General features: G+C 45.4%; 1 protein-coding gene across 1 annotated transcript in view; it reads left to right on the forward strand.

Moving 5' to 3' along the window:
* The first annotated feature begins 1,040 nt into the window (after window positions 1-1,040).
* Window positions 1,041-20,450, forward strand: part of LOC144138280 (uncharacterized) — a 28,228-nt gene continuing 8,818 nt past the window's right edge. Inside the window, exons 1-21 of the mRNA XM_077670471.1 lie at window positions 1,041-1,181; window positions 1,280-1,524; window positions 1,606-1,823; window positions 2,515-2,750; window positions 3,708-3,880; window positions 4,508-4,642; window positions 4,749-5,048; window positions 5,790-6,137; window positions 6,795-7,004; window positions 8,451-8,668; window positions 9,531-9,723; window positions 11,942-12,423; window positions 12,808-13,032; window positions 13,822-14,140; window positions 14,644-14,881; window positions 15,952-16,094; window positions 16,568-16,734; window positions 17,177-17,467; window positions 18,185-18,395; window positions 18,904-19,134; window positions 20,099-20,310. Coding sequence (XP_077526597.1) covers window positions 1,320-1,524; window positions 1,606-1,823; window positions 2,515-2,750; window positions 3,708-3,880; window positions 4,508-4,642; window positions 4,749-5,048; window positions 5,790-6,137; window positions 6,795-7,004; window positions 8,451-8,668; window positions 9,531-9,723; window positions 11,942-12,423; window positions 12,808-13,032; window positions 13,822-14,140; window positions 14,644-14,881; window positions 15,952-16,094; window positions 16,568-16,734; window positions 17,177-17,467; window positions 18,185-18,395; window positions 18,904-19,134; window positions 20,099-20,310 — 4,755 coding nt within the window. The 5' untranslated portion in view covers window positions 1,041-1,181; window positions 1,280-1,319. The remainder of the gene's footprint in view (window positions 1,182-1,279; window positions 1,525-1,605; window positions 1,824-2,514; window positions 2,751-3,707; window positions 3,881-4,507; window positions 4,643-4,748; window positions 5,049-5,789; window positions 6,138-6,794; window positions 7,005-8,450; window positions 8,669-9,530; window positions 9,724-11,941; window positions 12,424-12,807; window positions 13,033-13,821; window positions 14,141-14,643; window positions 14,882-15,951; window positions 16,095-16,567; window positions 16,735-17,176; window positions 17,468-18,184; window positions 18,396-18,903; window positions 19,135-20,098; window positions 20,311-20,450) is intronic.

Here is a 20,450-nt window from a genome sequence, read left to right on the forward strand (position 1 = left end):
AAAATACGGGGCGCCGCGCCGTCCCTTTGAGTCCACCTGCCTTACGGTATCCTTACAGTTTGACCGTTCACGACGTGTTCGTAACAGTTGACGATGTCTGAAGGCTCACAATGAATGTCACAAACGTATGTTTATGGCGTAACCTTGAAGGTTTTCCGCGGAATCGCGCTTTCCCACGCCTTCAATCCGTCAGGACCCTTCGGCGCTTTGAAGAAATGCCGCTGCACGGACTTTGCCGCTTCCGAAGCATACCCCGAACGGCAGCCCGGCGCGCAGCACGTCAACAAACCGCACCGACACTTCAGAGATCCACTAAAATATGTATGCACGATGACAGCACAGAGCTAATACGTTAATACAGACGTGACGAACAGGCGAGCACCAACAGCACAGCGAAAACACATGGCCGGGGCGAGCCTCGCTCCCCAAACTAGATCTCAAAGCAACGCCAGCGCCACCCCTCGGAATGGCGACAAAATGGTGCCGCCTCTCGAGGCGCAGTTTGCAAACTGACCTAATCTAAAAACGTTGCGTCAGGGCCTCTCCTAACCTTTTCTTTCCTCCATGAAGTGTAAAGAGAGTGCAAAACTGGAATGTTCGTTTTGCTCCACTGGGTGCGCTCCGCTGCACTGCGTGTTGGTACGCCGAGTGTGATTGCTGGCGGGAGATCTGAACTCTTAGTTCGGAAACTAGAATTTAGAAGTAAATTTAAGCCAATTACGCTTGATCCTATAAGAAATCGGTGGCTGCCACTTTTTTATCTGTTCTCCTATTGTATTAGCTTCCAATTTTCTTCTATTTCCTGTTTCTGTTTGACCTAAAATACCTCTTCTCTATGGGAAATGTAACCCCGCTTGTCGGCTACTTCTGACGCTTTTATAATTCTAAATTTCTGGGATTAAAATACCGCAAGTGTTCCAAACTAACGTCCCAAGTTACGGATATTCCTCTAGCCCCGCTCACTGTGACGTCAGAAGGTAATGACACGGATTGACTATGCGCAAGCGCGTACCATCTGCAAGCGTAGCGTTATCTTTTACTCGGGCCTCTCCCTTACCTTAGAAAAGAAGAAATGGAAGAGGGGGTTTAAAGATGCGCGCACAGTTTAGGGGGCGTATCTAAGAAGCCGTATAAGCGAAGGGGCAGCGCACGTACCGGTTTATTCGGCAGCTCTCTGTCATGTAAGTATGCGAGTCGGCTGCGTGTTGTTCTTCCGTCAGTTTGCTCTAATTGGGGCGCAAAGCGAAGAGGCTAACTAAAGTCATTCCTTCTCTCGCAGTACAAAATCAAGTATTCATGGTATTCACCTGCTCGCCATTATGAAGACGCTAAAATGGACGCTGCTGATTACTTTAACGCTGCACGTTTACACAGTCGGCGCCTTGTCGCAAGGTGAAGAGCTCGAAGACTACTTTAGGCGTAAAATGAACGACTTCAAGATAAAACTCCACGAAGGTTTTGAAAGGGCCAGATTGCAGCGCAGCAAGCGAAGTGTGATAGCTCCGAACAACCCGGACTATGGCGGTAAGTTTCGGTTTTGCGTTTTCGAAAGTTGTTTCTGTTCCGCGCGCTCTGTGAGCTTGTCGTGTGGTCAATGTGTTTCAGTTCCGCCGCAAGACCACATGCGCGTCGTCGGGACAAAGCCAGTTGACTTGGGCATCCAGTTCGGCAATGTGTCTTGTTGGGAACCCATCAACTTCGTCGGGACGACGATGCTTCTGGTCGCGACACGCTCTGGCCGGGTTGAGCTGCTCCGTTGGGCCGGTGGGCGGTACTCCGCCTTCGCCGGAATGTCCACAAGCCTTGCAACAAGTAAAGCGAAGGTGCGTTGGTCATTATTTAAATCACAATTGCACTTGAACGCGCATGTAACTGTGGTGTAAAAAAGTGTCTGCAAAAGTAACCTTGGCACGTATGTCAATGCGTGATTTTTGTCAACTTGCGGGGAAAGTTCATTTTCAGGAGTTTCTGATCTACTCATTTAACTGTACACTTCTGGTACACAAAGCTAGTTTTCTGCTTGTGCTGCAATTACTAGATTTTTTAAATGTATGCTTATGTCTATTAACACTGCTGTTACCCATATTAGGTTGGATTTTCGTTTTTCCCAGCCGAAAAAAAAAACCTTTCGAAGTCCAATTGTACAGTGCGCAACACCCTTGTCTATAACACTGAGTTCAACTTCAATTGGTTACATCTCAAAACTGCCGACTCAAACTTGCCACAAAAAACATTGAGGTCAAAATATATGGTCAAGACTTCAGAATGACGCAATAGTTTTCTTCAAATGTTTTTCGGCCGAGGCAAGATAAGGCTTTCAGTACAAAACCTGTGTTATAGACAAGGGTGTTGCCCTCTGTACCTGTCCAGAACACCACTGAACCAATTGGAACCAATTGCTCTTCCAATTAGTTCAATGGTGTTTTGTCAATGGTTTTTTTTTTTTTTTGCAAATCACTGTTTGCCATTAATGTGTAGTGCCTGGAGAGTACTTTTTTTTTTTTTTTTTTTCAGGCTTTCGTGTATGGTGACCAGTTATGGTTAGCCTGCCTGCACCAGCGGCGGGGTCCCAATGAGCAGTTTGTGAGGTTGTACCAGCTACAAGGCCAGCAGCTGATCACCAAGCAGTCTATCGAGCTTGGCGGTGAATCTGACATTGATGTTGTTCGTGGTGCTACGGCCCACTACCTAGTGACCTGCGTTTTCCGGAGCTTCTCCACCTCTGGCACATCGTACAACGGAAAGCTTGTGTGAGTACCTGCACAGTCATTGCACCTAACTAAATGCAATTTGAGGGTCTGTTTTTGATAGTGTGCCAGTGTTTTTGGCAAGTTGCCAAGGCAAACTTGTTTTCAATCGACCATTTATTGCTTTATTCAGGCACTCCTAACCTTAATGTGTGGTTTCAGACCACAGGCAATTGCAAGCCTATAATTTAAAGGAGCCATGAAGACAAAATACAAGATGGGTTTATTAGAAAGACTGCTTAGTCCCGATAACAATGATACCAATATCATCGCTATCTTCGAAAAAATAACGGAGATATTAAAGAAAACGTGTGACTCAGTCGCGACCCCCTAGCAAATTTCCCGCAACTTTTCTATGATGTCACGAAACCTTGTTTGTGCGATTGGCGGCCGCCTAACTGACCTGTCGCGACGACACATGACTGGACGTCTGTAATGGGGACTCTAGTTCCATTTGACCGCATCACTTGAATGCGAAAGTGCAGTTTACGCACTGAAAATTAAGTTTCATTGTTGGCCCGTATGACGTCATTCTTGCTCATAACACGTAACTGTGGCGCAAAATTTGAAAGTTTTTAAATACTTCTTGCTCTTTTTTCGTTAAAAAACTTCTTTTGTGGCTCTAATGGAGCTGAGTGAGATACTGAATCCTAGTTCTTTCAACTTGAACGAAGTCGTATTTTCTCTTCATGGCTCCTTTAATGAAGTTCCTCAAATATTTCTGATACAGACCACTCATGAGACTAACCAACAAGCCTTTACGCAAAATGTTAAATTTTTATCAATAGTTACTAGTTTGACCTTTGCATCCAGGCTATGGAAAAATGAGTCCATTATAACGCAGCTCCAGTTTTAAAAAGTGACCTTAGAAACGTAGCATCTTAAAATCGTATGCTCTAGTACCTTCAAATAGGGTGAAAGTATTACTGAAATGTGTGACTGGGTCCTTTCCATCTACAGGCTTTACGAGTGGAAGAACACCCAGTTCGACGCAGTGTCCCAGCACACAGTGATAGGAGCCAAGTCTCTGGTAGCCTGGAACATGGATGGGCCACTGTACATAGCAGTGGCACAGCAGAGAGACAATGCCGGAGAACGCTTCTTGGGCTCGCCTGTCTTCATCTTCAACCAGCGTCAGTGCATCTTCAGTATTCATTTCTCATTCACAAGTTGATCTCTGACACAAGTGATTGTCGGTTAAGCAAACAATATTAGTTGGTGCTCAATTGTTCATTGTAATTCACAATTCATTTACATTTTGAGTGTAACCATCCTTACACTTTTTACTATTTTGTGCTTCCGTGATCGCGTGAAATGGGTAGGCTAATGTAGGTCCGCGTCTTTTAAATGGCACATCTTCTGGATGAGTGAGATATCCAGCTCCATTTTTCAAAAGCTAAGGTGCTAGAAAAAAACATTCAAAATTTCGGGGTTCGTACCTGTCTGTGAAAGGATCTCCACAGTGCACATCTCAGTGCACAGGGAAAACATCTTGGGACAGCCATGGGCTACATTATACTGAAAATATTTTTTGCCTTGTTCATAATTTCAAATGTTGTGGAAATCCCAGTGCTAAAGCTTCATTTCTTTGTTCTTGTCTATCGTGCAACTTTTGGTGCATACACAAAAGACCTCTATTAGGTAAGTTCAAAGCCCTTCACTACCGCACACATCACGGCTTAGGTTGCATAACACCCAATTAGTTCTCAATAATCAGTATTACCAGTTTCATCTTATGTTTTTTTTTTTTTTCTCCTCAGGTCGAGAGCAAGAGCTGAGCTACGTGCAGGTGATACGGTTTTGGCAGGCCTTCAAGGTGAACCACTTCACAGTTGCTGGCATCCATTATCTCACCTTCCTCACAAAACAGGGAGTGTTTCTGTACTGGTACTCCGGTAAGTAAAACTCCTTCCCTGGGGGCGTAAAATTACACTCCTCGCCTGGTGTTTTTTTTGACTAAAAGCATAGAAATGCTAAGCCTGTCCTTCATTCACAATGCAGGCGACCAGTTCCTGGAGTGGCAGACCCTCCTGAACACGGAGGATGCAGAGGACGTCTCAGTGTTCACCCTGCCGAATGGAGAGGCGGCCATTGCGGTTCTGAGGAAGGCTGAAGTTATGTTCTTCCTGGAGACGGAGTCCTCCACCTACAACTGCACCTTCACACTTAAAATGGCTGGCACGGCCCTTTCCAGGGTGGTTTTCCAGTTTGTCGAGGGCCAGTACTTCATGTTTGCCACCCGTGTCCTGCCCTCGCCACCAGAGCCAGCGCTACAGCTCGTTCTACAAAAGTACAGCTTTGGTGAGCTCTGGGTGGATTTTGGCATGCTGCTCCATGCACAACAAAATTGAGTGAAACTTTTTACTTCTGGCTTGCATAAAATTGCAAGAAAATTTATTCGTATCACTCATGTCACCTGTAAATGCTTAATTGAAAAATTGTGCGGGCACTTTATTGAACTTTTGGCATTATGGTGATAACCAGCAGTCCTGCTATGTTCATCCGCCAATCGCCAATGTGCTTAATGAAATAAACCGCACAACTTTCCTTCACTAAAAAATATTGTCTGAATCCGAATATTTGATTCAGCGACAATGCATGGCAAACTGCCTTTCACCAAGCTAAGTAATTAGGCAAGTAGGTGGTGACGCCTTTTGCGGAAAAAAAACTAGGTAACTCAGAATTCATACCTTTACAGTAGCCGTCCTGTTTTTCGGACCTGGAGGGGAACAAAAAATATTCGGAATAAAAGAGGAGTCCGAAAAATCCGCGAGTCATTACTCCTATCGGGCAACTGGCGATGCCTCGGGAAAGTTCGGAATATCCAGCAAGTCCGAAAAAACTGTCTGCTACTGTAGCCGCAGATCAGATAGCAGCACTGTTCACCATTTAACAAGTAGCGATGTATGAAAGAACTGGACATCCAAATAAAGCAAAGTTGTACGAGTCTTCATGGTTCCCCTAACCATTTTTGCCATATGCACGTTTTAATTCCAGCTTGCTTGTTTTCTTTTTTCTTTTTTTTTTTCCGCTCTTTTATAGTTGCCTATGGGAAACCCGATCCCCTGCTGGAATGCCTGCACAACCTAGAGGGCACCCTCTCAAGGCGGCAAGTGCACGCCGACCATCTGGCCGCCAACATCGGACGCGTCTGGACCTCCAACGGCCAGAAGCCGCTTGCAGCAGAACTTGTGGTCATCGACGCTCCCGTCCGAGTGACTGGCTCGGTGACCGCTCCCAAAGCAGTCATCGTGCCCGGTGCTCAGAGAGTGCCCACAATCACCCCGTCGGACGTGTCGCGACAGATGGACGAGGTTGGGAGCAGCATCACGAGGATGGAGAATGAGCTCAAGAACGTCGTGTTCAAGTCCGTCCCCCAGACCATCCAAGGTGTGTGGGTGCCGCATCCAGTCCGTTCCCTTTGGTCTGTCCCTTATTTGTCTAAAGCTAGAGATGTTCCTGTTCCTTTAGAACTTGGTGCTGCGGTAGGTTGTATTTAAACTGGGAGCTACCAGACTGCACAAGGTGTACTCATTTCAAATTTTTACGAATCCTTTGTGAATGGACCAGCCATTACATGCAGAGTAGATACATGCAGGAAGCTGGGAGGTTTATTTATTTTCCTACAGATCTGGTGTGCTGGCCAGCCAACATTTGCTAAGCATTTGTGTATAGTAGCTGCATGTTGTGTATCTTGGATGCACAGTAGAACCTCATTGATATGTTTAAAAAAAAACTCAAGGGAGAAGCGTACTATCCAAGAAAACTTGCTATCTGGTAAGAAACTTGCTAGGGGAAATTTTTAGTGTTCACAATTGAGAGCGTACTAACTGGGACATCGTATGAACCAAGAGTGTATTAAGGGGGTTCTACTGTATACACATTTTACGATCTCTCTGCACAATTTAGTAGGTTCAAAATTTCTCTGCAAAACTCTTATATTGTCCTGCAGCACCTTGTAGCAACATCAATTTTTCAGTAATAAATCAAAGTATGTCTATGCACGCTTGCTGGAGCTGAAAGAATACTCAATTGATGTGCTCACAGGGAACCTGAGGTTTGGGAAGCCCCTCAGCTCGTCGACGTTTCATGCTGGCCTGCTGGTGAATTCCACCCTGAACGGTGTGCCGGTCGCAGACATGCTGAGGAACACCCTGAAAGTGACTGGAGACCAAGTTCTCAGCAACCCGGTGTCGTTCAGCGATCTCTATGTGAACAGGCTTAATGTGGATACCATCAACGGAATCAATATTTCAGGTGAATTCATTGAAATGTTTTCGCTCATTAGCCACATCACGGTGCCACGTTAATTTTGAAACCAATACTGCCTATACAATGCACAAGATTTCTGGTGTAGGCCTCCAAGTGGCTCACAACCAGATGTCACTTGCAGGGGTGTGGCGCAGGGATACACGTACTAACTCAGTATCTTCATGGCATAGTTAAAACCTTTATCTCGTGCAGCTACAGGCATTGTGTTGTGCTATACAGGTGTTCCTTTAAAGGAGCCATGAAGAGAAAACACAAGTTTGGTCCATTCAAAAGATTGTCTCGTTAGAATCATACTGACACCACTTTTAACGTAAACTTCGCTCAAATAAGCTACATAATTAGGAAAAACGGGAATGGTCATGCGACCCACCAGCTTATTTCCCGCAACAGAACCTATGTCACATGAGCTAAGTTCTGCGATTGGCGGAGGCTGGCAGAAGCAGACGCAAATTAGGTAGAGCTTACAAACTAGACGAACGAGTGATTTGCGCTTAAATTTAGGGCACATTCTTTACAAAGCAATAAGAATGATGGGACAAACAGTGGAAGTTACGAAAGCACATGTAAACATAGAAGTACTGATGCATTCTGCTGTTCGTACTGCGCACAGCATGCTTGGTTTAGCTGCACAGCACTAACGGGGCTTGGGGTTGTCTCAGACGACACTGGCCGATTGACGCAAGCAACGGTGTCTTACGTGACCCCATTTGTCGAGCGAGCACTGTTTTAGGGAACTAATATTTTCTCCCAGAACAAAAACAAGCCAGGTTTAAATGCGGGCAAAAAACAAACCAAACGCTTGCCACGGTATGGTGGCGCCATCTAGGTTACGGAACGTAAAGAAACGCGGGAACAAACCAACACCGCTGTACAGGGTAGAGACAACCTTTGAACGGTCCCGTGCCGCCACAATTGGGCCAACGGGCTCAACGCGTTATTCTTTTTGTTTCCCACGAGACCTAGCAACGCGAAAGACGATACGATTCAAACTTCTTCAGTAAACCGCGTTGCGGCGATAATTTTAGCGCGGTTTTGACACAGTGACTTGCTTCGGCGGCGAGCGAGCAACCGAAAATGGCGGTGCCAGCATATACGTGTCTCTACCCTGTACGGCGGATGCGTGAATGAAGGTACTCTAGGCTGCAGAGCGGTCGGTTCCTGTGATGTCATTTGGACCACGAAAACGCACGATTGAGCGGGAAAATCAAAATTTTAACCTAGATTGTTTAATTTCTCAGTGAATAAAGCACCGTTTGTATCCGGACAAGCGCTGGGGGCACTATAAAATACGAAATCTTTCGAATAAAACCAACTTGCATTTTTTCTTCATGGCTCCTTTAATAACCACTTTCCATTTTCAAAAACTGGTCAGTTTCTTCAACTCCTTCATCAAGTCAACAGGCTGACTCCTATTTCAACTTCTCCATTCAGCTGTCATGATGACCAACAAAGACCAGCTTGTGACTGGCAACCTCAAGTTTGGTCACGTCACCCTGACCGACCTGAATGTTCAAGCTGGACGCACCATCAATGGTGTAGACCCTGCAAAGGTGGTCACCACAAACACCGCCCAAGCAGTCCACGGGAGGAAAGAATTTGCCAGGCTGCATGTTCCCGGCGATCTCAAGGTTGCCACTACAACCAACAATGTGAGTGCTTGCCGCCTTAACTCCACCCACTAAGCCGAGCCATTTTGAAACCAGTTTTCTGTTGGCGTAAAGACTAAGTCGGGAGATGTTATTCTTAAAAGGGCATAGTCATTGACCATAATGACTACCTTGAGGTGAAAGTCTGTTACTTTTTTGGCCGATTTACACGTATTTGTTTGTGAAAGTCAATTCGGAAGCCCCATTTTTTTTTTCTTCCTTAACACCATCCTCCTACCTGATGTGGTGCCACTTTACGGATAACTGCTGCGTTTAACCTGCCTAAAAAGTAATCCTGAATGAAGTCAAAATTGGTCTAGAAAAAAATAGTCACAATTTGTAAGACTGAAATGGAAATCGAACCATATTGAAAACCAGCGATGCATCATTTTAGCAGTCCCTAAAGAATGGTAGCTGGTCCCACTTGGGAATTGGGCCATAGACCAGCTGGGACCAGCTACCATTTTCTTCGAGACAACTCTGAATAGCAAGGCATTTTTTTCTCCTAATCTCTGCACGTGAAGACTGCAAATTTTCACAGAACAAGAAATGGTTATCGATCAGTTGTCAAGGGCAGCTGCACAGCTATCTTGTTTCTGATAGTTTCTAGCAAGCATTACACAGCATTTTTGCATGCACAATACACAGCCTCAAGCTCGCAATCAGCCAAGGGGGCAGTTGTAAGCATGGCGATGCTGGAGGGGAAAATATCTTGTGCTACTTTTGCAGTTATATGCAGCCTCAGATTGAGCTGAATTCGAATCTTAACTCTGAAACCTTCTTGGTGGGGACAGCACAACTTTCTGATCTGTTCATTGCAATGCATTGACTTGTTCATATCTCGTCTGCGCGTCTACATCTTCAGAGAGACCTGTCAGAGTTCGTCAAGCACCTGGTTCCCCTGCATGGTGTCTCCACCGTGACGGGAGAGTGGAAGTTTGAGGCCCCTCTGACGGTCGGTTCTGCACTGGCCCTGAAGAATCCAATCAACGGCCTCTACAGCATTGCCAAACTGTACGGTGAAGCAGTCGACAAGCACAGCCACCAGACCATTCACGGTATGCAAAGTCGGTGCTTCTTTAGCCGTTTCTGTTTAGTGATGCTGTTGTATAGTTTTTGCCTCCAAATTTTCACTCGACAGAAGGGTTAAATCTAGGGGTGTGCGAATATCAAATTTTTCGAATACGAATCGAATACGAATATCTATCTTTGAATATCGAATAATTAAGGGGGGACGTGGCTTTCAAAACCAACTTTTTTATTTGTGGCTTTTAATGATTCAGAATCTATTGCTGGCTTCGTTTGAGCGTCTGTATTTTTATGCCGTTCGTGCATCTGTGAATGAAGGAAGATAAAAGAGATAGCCGAGACCGGAAAGAGATCGCTTGGCCGATCCAATGGTATCAAAATGGCCGCGACCACTGGCACCGAAGCGGAGATTACAGCGCTCCGAAAATTGCCATTTTTTTTCGCCCTTTTGCGCTGAAATTATGACACTGCAGCTAGGAAAAGTATTATGCCACTTTGCGATGGTTTTAGGAGGGAAAACTTCGAAAACGCACGGGATAGAAAATACAGATACCGAATATGTTCCTTTAGAAAAAAAAGATGTTTTGTCATTTTTTCCGAAGTTGAAAGCCGCATTTCCCCATTCGCATCAATCCAAATATTCTATAATAGCCATTTATTCGAATGCTTTCGAATATTCGGAATATTTCAAATACATAGTTTTCGAAGTGAACACGAATATGACATATTTAATATTCCAGTAATGTTCAAGATTTTTGAATATTCGCACACCCCTAGTTAAATCGCAAGTCTTCCTTTACTTCTAGTCCCATTTCTCAGTAGCCACTGTCACTCTCGTAGTCTACTTGTTGTCGCTTCCTAGTACTGCAGCGCTGTCGCCTTCAGGGCTTTAGGATTTAACCCCCCGCTTGAAACATTTCCCTGGTTAACTTTTCAGATTATTTTGCTTCAAAATAAATGCTGTTCGGCTCCAGAATAACTAAACTTTGTTAGACAGCTCTCGCAGGCAAATCTGGCTGCCCTGTAACGTGCCTTCTTGCTTTTCATTGCAATGACAGCAGTGTATTGCGGTTGTCTACCAGTTTAAAGACCAGCATTGGCACAGCGGTGATATGGCAACTGATAAGCAGACATTGAATCGCCTGCACAGTGGCAGCACTAGAAACATGGATCGCTACAGTGAAGCAATGAGAAGTGTGGATTAAAAAGGTTAATGGGTGGTGGGGTCATGTACACTTTCATGACCGACGGATACCATACAACAATGCTATGGTCTCATGTCAACTGCTTGTACGATTTTACAATTATCCTTAGTCTACGTGTAGGATGCTGATACAACCACAAATGAATGACTTCGGCATTTTCCTGCATTTAATCGAAAAGCATGAGTGATACCGTAATTACCAGATTCTAACGCGCACTTTTTTTCCGGGAAAATAAGTCGAAAAATTGCATGCGCGTTAGAATCGGATACGAAACCGAAACTGTCGAAACAGCGGAAATTTCGTCCCACCCATCGCCATTGCCATCTCAAGATGGCGCCAAAGCTTTTAGCAACGATTTTTCGGATGCAGGAAGCATAGGCGCCTTGGCTTTTCTATCGGCGTTCACACAAATCGTCAAATCGTTCCACTTGCGCGCTTGATAACAGCATTGGCAGCAGCGGCTCTCACGCGTTCAAAACGAGCGGTCGGCTGAAGCGTGCGCCTCTGGAGAAGCTCGCGGGATGGGCGTGCGAGGCGTGGGCCACGATCCCATCGACAATGGTTGAACGTTCGTTCAGAAGTGTGGCATCGCGAACGCGCTTGACGGCACCAAGAGCGAGATGTTGTGGTCAGCGGAGAGCGACGAGGAGTGAGATGAGTGAGATTACTTCGAGAAATAAATCGCCCGTTTCTCTCGCATTCGTTTTTCTTGCTCACAAAGTTCCCTGCGCGTTACAATCGGAGGTGCAAGTTTTTTCGTTTTTTTGTTTGCCAGGAAAATTGGGTGCGCGTTAGAATCGGGGGCGCGTTAGAATCGGGTAATTACGGTAGTTGAAACCTTCATTTACACTAGCTCCTATTTTGTTCTTCTAATGCTCTTCCACCTCTTCCCTCTGCAAAAAAGTGCTTACTTTCACAATTTAAGCTTGCATGATTTCGGTACAAAAATGCCTGTTTCATTCCTGCTTTTATGTCCACAATACTGAACTCTTGCATACAATCACTGCTTCTGTGCATACTTACCGTACTCTCGTATTTTCAGGAGCGAAGACTTACCAAGCACCAGTCGCGATCCGTGGCAATGCGGAAGTCGCCGGTGCCCTGAATGGTGTCCGCCCCAGCCACGACCTGGTCACCCTGCACACACCACAGGCCATCACAGGCACGTGGGTTGTCAAGGACTCGCTCCACTTCAAGCGCAACCTCAATGCGGCCACAGTGAACGGCCTCGACTTGGCCAGAGACACCGTGCTGAGGACTCGAGGCCCCCAGGTCCTGTATGGGCGGAAGACCTTCGAGTCGGACATGTTTGTGGCCAGGGATATTGCCATGACTCCCGGGAGCACGATAGATGGAGTCGACCCTTCGGAGCTGGGGAGGATTGCCGGCACGGAGACGGTGTACAACTCGGCAGTGGACATCGGGTCGATGATCGTCATTGGGAACGTTGTGGCGCGGAAGGGCATCAATGACCACATGATCAAGGACCTGCAGAACTTGATCTGGCTCAAATCGGCTGACCAGGCAAGTGCACTTTGTTGTTAGTTTGTTGAAGTAGATGCAAGGAAAATGCCTAACTGGACCTTATTTTGCAGAGGAAAGAGCTGTGTGCTTTCATGATGCCAGATGTGCTAAACAGAACAAGCAGCATCTTTTAATTCCACCAATCTGTTTGATCGAACCTGTATTGCAATTCCTTTGCACTTTACCTAGCGGTGTGGTTCTTGAACATAAACTGTATCAAGACTAGACTTTCCACTAAGAAAAGGGAGGGAAGGCCAAATTATTCTCCTTAAACATCCCTTGCACACTTGAATTCTGCCTACATTTTGCACCATTCAATCATTTTAAAGGAAGCAGATGTACAGGTTCCTGCTAAAAAGCTTGTCTCACTTTTTTTCTTTATAGGACATCAAGGTGCCCGTAAGCTTCGGCACCGTTCATGTGGAGAAAGACATTGACACGGAGACTGTCAATGGTGTCAACCTTGACGAAGACCTCATGAGGACCTTTGGAGATGAATTCCTTGAAGGGCCGGCCACGTTCAGAGACTCCATCCACACAACGTCCCCCATAGACACTGCTCCTGGCGTCAAAGTGAATGGCATCGATCTCTCTGAGGCTGCCAAGCTGGTAAAAATGATTCCACAAACCTTTAATATTGCTGCCAGCTTTCTGTTACGATTAGATTTCCCCCAGGGATAGTTAGAGGTAACAGGTTCGCAAACTCTCTGCTCAAGGTGAATGCAATGTGCAGTGTTACTGGCATCTCAAAACAAACCCCTTAGCAATAACAGCACTAACAGCAACATATAGTCAATAAAAATCCTGCACAGCCTAACTCTAACATCTTTTCCTAAAAAAAAAGCTGTTCCTCAACTTCAAAACAATGTCAAAAGTGCGTCCAAACTTCCCTGAAAATGCATCCAATCGATTGTCAAACCCTCCTACTCAAATCGCAAACTAAGAACGAACCCATGTGACGAATTTTTTGTGCACTAAATGCATCTACGAGCCATTTTTTTTTCGAGATTTTCAAGTAACCATTGTGACATAATGGAATAAGCCCCATTTCACGTACGTGACATGTGTGCAGAGACATCGGAGTTTTATGGTGAACAAACCAGTCTGTGGGGGAAATGCATTAGTTTTTCGACGGGACACCATTGATCCCACTAAATGTTTTTGTTTTAAAAAGCTTCAGCTGTTTCAAAAAGCTTGTTCAAAGGTAAATCACTCAAGCTTTCGGCAGTATACACTGCCCTGGTAGTGACCTCTCTTGACCCTTGTTTTGGCGCACTTGAAATGTCTCTAGTGGTCTACTTTTATCTCTAGCCCCCTACTATAGCGCGCATCTCAGCCCATGTGTAGCCAGTGTGCAAAAAGTGCATACAATTTGAATTTCTGTTCCATCTTGTGCAGGTAGCGAGGGCACACCGCAACACCGTCGTCCACGGCGACGTCTCCTTCCCGTCGATCGTCGTTCAGAAGGACCTTCACTGCGAGATGGTGAACGGGAAAAGCCTTTCCAGGCAGTTCCTCCTGGTGAATGGCGAGCAGGTGATGCTGGGGACGCCGTCATTCAGGCAACCTCTTTCCGCCAAAGACATTGCCGTGGACTTTGTCAACCCACGGCAGCTGAACGGAGTGCCCTTTGCGGAGTTCATGGATGAGCTGGTCTTGCAAAACACCACCCCGCACAGACCAATAACCAACAAGCATTTCAGCAATGGCTTGGAAGGTGAGGCCTGGAATTTTTTTTTTCATATGTTGCGTTTTGTCAAATATTTAGCAAATGCTTCAGCATAGCTGCAACTCGTCTTCATTATAATATACAAAGTTTGTGTCCTACAAGAATATCATTTAGATAACTGCACGTCCATGTTTGGCGATTGTAAAAACTTTACACTTTTTTTTTCTGTACGCAATAACATTGAAATACACTGCCATGTCTGAATTTTGAGATTGAAATTGTGCTGAAATCTACTGAAAACTACCTTGAAACTTTTTTTAATGCAATTTAAATCTTTACTGTTGAACACTTGTTATTCTGTCGCGAATTTATTCTGTACATAGTCTTATTGCTTGGCGTTTATTATACCTTGAGTTGGCATTATACCCTTAATTTAAAACACATTGAAATGAGTCTGCTTTGGCCTTCATGGTACATGATCTCAATTTTTTTTTCCCCGTCCATTCTTCACAACAAATCTACCCCCCCCCCCTTTTTCCCCACGTTTCCAGTCCACCACTTGCAGAGCTACGGCCTTGTGGACAACGTGGACATTCAAGAGATGCTCCACAGTGTGGTTCTGCTTGACGTTCCCCAGCCAGTAGACGGCGTGAAGGTGTTCCAAGGTCGCCTCCGCTTGGAAGCCTTACATGCAGATCGGGTGAACGGCATCAACATCGGGGAGCACGTCCGCAGGGTCGTGCATCGCAATGTTCAGCAGGTCATCTCGGGAAAGAAGACTGTCATGGGGTGAGCTGCTGCTTTGCGACCTTATTGTGCAACATTAAAGTGGCCTCCGCTTGGTCTTGCTATTATTGCAGCACTGAATATGGCCAGTGCTGCAGAATAATCGGTTCTCTGAAAGTTATCCAATTCAAAATGTTTAAGTGGACCCAACGGAAACTCTGCCCCATCCATTGGTAGTGCTTCATGAGACTTTCACTGCCCAGGAAAATGCTGTTAATTAATTAGTGCTTGGCCCCCTGTACACCCGCCCAATTTTTTACCAATATCACGAGAGCGTCGACCGTTCCGTCGATCAGCGCCCTATGATGGAGCAATACGACAAAACCGGCGAGAGTAACCGCATGCGCATTAAGCAAAGGCTGCTGCTATCGTCTTCTGCTGGGCTGTTTCAAGAGCAGACAACCACCCCCGATTTTTTTATTCGCTTATCACACTGCCCTCCAACCCGCCGTTAACGGGGCGAAGAGGGCAAGTGAAAGCGAGTGGTAACAGCAGTATGGGGTGGCTGTCGGCTCTTGGAACAGCCTAGCAGACGACGGCAGCAGCGGCCTTTGCTTAGTGCGCATGCGATTACTCTCGCTGAGTTTGTCGTATCACCCCATCATACGGCGCTGATCGACGAAACGGTCGACGCTCCCGTGATATTGATAAAAAATTAGGCGGGTGTACATTACCACTCGTTATATTGCTCCTGGGAAAACTTCTTTCCAGCAATGCATGTTTGTAGTGAAGTTCCCTTTAAAGGGCCTGGTTAAAGGGCCCGGTTTAAAGGGCTCATGCATTTATTTTACAATTGCCACTACAGCATTTCTGAATTTTGCCTTGTAAAAGTGGCTGTCTGAATTATATTTGACGTGATTTAAGACTTAATGGTTGTTTGGTTTACTGAACTGCCAAGCACTGCTGGGTGGGTCAGCCACAAAGGAAACATCACCCGATTTGAAAATCTGAATTGCATGCAAGCTATCCAGACGGCATTGCTTGTACTCCAACACAGTAGCAATTGACTGTTTCAGCTGGTAACATGATTGTTCTACAGTTTAAAAAAATACTTCGTGCACACTTTTTTCCAGGAAAACCTTTGTCCATGGACACGTGACAACTGGCAACCTCGTGAACGGAGTCAACATCAAGGATCTCTACAATCGGGCCATGTCCAAGACTCGGGAGAATTTAATCTCTGCACCCATGACCTTCCTGGCTGGCGTAGAGGCCCGTGAGTGCACGATTTGCACATTCCATCGCCTGTTGCGCAGCTTTCTTCAATTTCGTTCGTAATTTGTGCATCCTCGACAAATTAAACCACAACAAAGTGGCTCAAATACAGAACCTTGAAGCGCTTGGTGTACAATACTATAAAATTAAATATGCATGCAAGCACTTTATTATGATAGCCACACACCCATTTTCTGCATATGTACGTAAAAGCCATATACCATTTTGTACATGGGTCTGTGGGAGGAAGTAAATGGTATAAAAACAGTATCCCGAATGTAGCCCGCCAACTTCCTATTTCCATTCCAATTTAAATTTCATCCTTCTTAATCGTGTGGCCCAATTATGTTTCTGTGACCTTGACTCAAATGTGATAACTTTTAATGAAGTCTTAAAATAAGGGCTTGGCTTGTCTTTCCATTTTAGAAATGCGTAACTAACCAGTGTCTCGCTGCAACCTCCCCCATTTCCTAGGGCGTCTACACCTGTACGAGCCTGCCAAGCTTGACGGACTTGACCTCGACAATGTGGTTCTGCTCCGTGAAGACGAGGTTCTGACCGGCGTGGTGGTCTTCAAGAACCTGCTTTCAGATGGTGATATCACGATCCATGGCCTCCTTAATGGCTGCAACATTACTAAGGTGACCACCTTGGACCCTTCTGCAATTTTTTAGTTCTGGTAACTAGCCACAGATAGCATGCTTAGATGTTTCTGCTGCTAAAATCCCACATGTGCTGCCATCTCTTCTCATGGCAAGAATGCTTGCATCTGGCAGTGCAAATCTGCACTCAGTTGTCCTACGATTGTGTATGTCATCAGCGAGCCCAGGTTTGCACCCTAAGCGCAAGGCTGTCAAATTTTCATGCTTCAAAAGTAGTGCGAGGGTTAACTTGCGTATTAAGAACTTTCGCCATGTTCGCAATCTGCAAATGCAGCTCTCGCACGTGCAGAATTTTAAATTTCTGAAACACCATTACTGTTGTGTGCAATTCCCAACTTTTCTTCTCCTCATCTTGTATGAGCTTTCTTAGTTTTTCCCCAGATAATTTCCAACCACTCCTCCCCCCCTCCCATCCCTACAGCTTTTCCAGGATGCACTGTATGCTACTGGTGTAAAACAGACCGTACATGGCCGCAAGCACTTTTCCAAGATGACAGTCAAAGGGAATGTCCACATAATTGGACACCTGAACGGGGTTCCTTTCGATGCTTTAACGGGCAGCCTAGTCGTGAAGCACGTGCCGCAGACCATCGATGGGCCAATGACCTTTATCGACAAGGTAGCCGTAGACTCGCTGACCCTGGCTGGACCGATCAACGGCCTGAACTTGAGCGACATTCTTCGAGATGCAGTCACCAAGTCAACAGAACAGGTATCACTGTTTTGCATTTTCAGTCCTCATGTGGCATGATATTTTGTAACCTGCAGGAACATCTGGCTACTGATTTAAAGACTTAATTTAAATTTGCGATTTAAATTTTTGCAGCATTTGTGCTTCATCTTTCGGCTTTGTCCTGGTTAAATTTAGGCGGACCAGTATGCAAATCATGATCTTGCTAGCTTATTCTGCCTATTCTAAATTTTTTCAAGACCCTAAGGTTTTACAAGTTTTCAAGGCTTGCTGCATTTCATTCCAATTTCATCTTCATTATTTGGTGGCCCTTTTTTCAGATAAAGGCGAGACTAAACCAGCTAAGATTTCTGCAGATGTTCAAATTTTCTAGGTGTTCTAAATTAATCCGCAGATCTCCATTACGGTGCACCTCTTAATCCAGGTCCACCTTCGGCACGTTCACCCCAACATTTCTTTTAGAATTTCATCTTAAGTTTAAACATTTTTCTAAAAATGTTGATACAACTTTGACAAGTTTTCCATTTGCCTTGCATAAAGTTCAGGTAAACAATTTTTCAGGAATTGCGCAGAAATTTTTGAATTTGTAACTGAGTTTGTAACCTTTCAGACAAGTTTTTTGCAGATGTGTTTAAGCAGACTTCAACCACCATTAATACTGGTCATCACATCATCTTAGCTTTAGCGCTTGCATCACACTGCATCCCATGACGGAAAAGGGAAAAATTTTTTTTTCAGGTGATTCGAGGAACGAAAACCTTCACAAGCCTGCGTGGCCTCGACATTTCCAACGCCCTCCACGTCCACGGCACTGTTCACTCACGTGGCCTCATTGGCGGGATCAGCATGGAAGATCTCGCCACAGTGGTGACGGCGCACGGTCGTCACGTGATTCGAGGGAAAAAGACTTTGGTCGATGACCTAACTGCAGACAACATTGTAGTCAAAGGTAAGTGCTTCCCATTTGGTACCGGCATTTGCTTTTGGTATCGGTCCTCTCATTTTCTCGGCAATATATATGGAATGCAGCTATTACTGAATGAAGCATGCAGCCAAATTACTAAGATTTTTCCCACCCTCTCCCATGAACATGGAAAGAGCATTTCTAGCAAAATCAGTTTCCAGCTTCATTTCTGACCAGATTTATAGATTATAGCTGGAATCGACAGCTTCTAACTAGAAAAATTCTTAGTCTAGCTAGAGACGGTTATGTCCAGCTTGCAGGTTTTCCTTCCATCTGGACTGACAAATGCTAGCTGGAAGTAATAGCTGCCAGCTGGAAAAAATCTCAATCCAGCTAGAAACTGAATTTCTAGCTAGAAATATTTCTAGCTGGAAATTTCTGGTTCAATAATTCAGCTAGAAACAATATTTTCACCTGGAGAGCTCTATTTAAACCAGTTGCATCAATCACCATTGGCACCATTGGCTCCTCCCCCCCGCTTCCTTTGTTCCAGGCAAACTGAATGGACTGCGCATCCCCGAAGACTTGGTCCTCCCGAAACTCAAGCGGCAGCGCATTCCCGGCAAGGTCATCCTAGCGGGGCCTGCTGCGATTCAGGGCAATCTCAACCTGAACCGGGTCAACGATCTCTACCTGGAACAGCTGCTTGCCGAGAGGGTCACGCTAAGCGGAGAACAGAGGCTCAAATCCAGGCTTGTGTTCCAGCAGGACGTTCCAGTTAGCGGTGAGTCCAAGTGATGAACATGTTCTGCATGCTACAGTCATTGCAATGACAAATGGTGCATGTTACAAAACTTTAGGCGGTCTCAACTAATGTGGAATTTAAGGTGCCGCCCTTTGTGCTGTACCTTTGTGCTGTACTACCCACATCTAGCTTACGTCTGTGAACAAAAATTTGTAAAATTTTTGACATGCAAACAGCCACGGGTTTGTATTTGCTATGGCAACATGAACCCCTGAACACATATCTGCAAGCCTCATGCCCTCCAAAATTTGTAATAGCCCCCCACCTCCAATTTGGTGAAATTCTGCCGGTTTAAGTTGTATTTCAGACACCTTCAAACCATTTTTTATAATGGTGCTTTGACGTGGATGAGTACTGAGTCTTTGCTGTGTTTTATAAGACTTTCTATTTATAAGACTTTCTATTATAGGTTTCATATTTCATAATGCCGTTACCATCAAAACCCTAGACAAACGCCTGCATAGTCAAAGCCTGCTGAATAGCGTAATAAATCATTTACAGAAGGCAATGTTCCTGCTGGCCATTCAACCTTGAAGTTGGAACACCACACTGTTTTTGTTAACCGCTTTCCTGATTAGGGCGAAAAGCAAAAATGCCAGTGTGCGCAAGATTTCGGCGCATGTTAAAGATCCCCAGGTGGTCCCTTCACTATGGTGCGCCTCATCGCCTGTGTTGCGTCGGAGTGTTAAACCCTACATTCAACCAATCAACTGTTTCTGTTAATAGTAAATTAAGCAAGTGCAGTAATGCAAAGTTAAACTAACCATGTTGTGCCTACAAGCGAACATTCTCAACTTCGTGACTGTTTTCTACATTCCGTCTCCCCACCATGTGTGGCTTTATAAGGTTCCACTATTCATCTTTCACCAATAGGTAGTGCTTCTTACTGGCCACATTTCTTCGTCAATCAGTCAATCGTACCTTGTGGTCTCTCCTTAACCAGGAGACTTCAGTGCCCACCGAATAAACGGCATCCTGCGGGAGCACCTGGTCACCCAGACGGGACACCACAGGCTCTCGGGAACCAAGACCTTCGTCCAGGACGTCGAAATACGCGCCAACCTCAACACCGTCCACGTGAACGGATACGACCTGCTTGACCTCTCCAAGGACGTAGTCCTCATCAACCGACCTGAAGAGATTCCACATTCCACTGTGAGCATTGTGATGCCACTCGTCTCTATAATTGCACCACCTCGATTATGAGCCCCGGATCGTCCGCAGACTGCCCGGGACGTGATCTAGCACTCAATTTTCTCGTGTATTCCTATGGGACTTCCAGTCCGAAGGCAGTC

Source organism: Haemaphysalis longicornis, unplaced genomic scaffold (genome assembly GCF_048455015.1).
Source record: "Haemaphysalis longicornis isolate Haplotype H1 unplaced genomic scaffold, Haemaphysalis longicornis Haplotype H1 scaffold_5, whole genome shotgun sequence".
Taxonomy (NCBI): Eukaryota; Metazoa; Arthropoda; class Arachnida; order Ixodida; family Ixodidae; genus Haemaphysalis; species Haemaphysalis longicornis.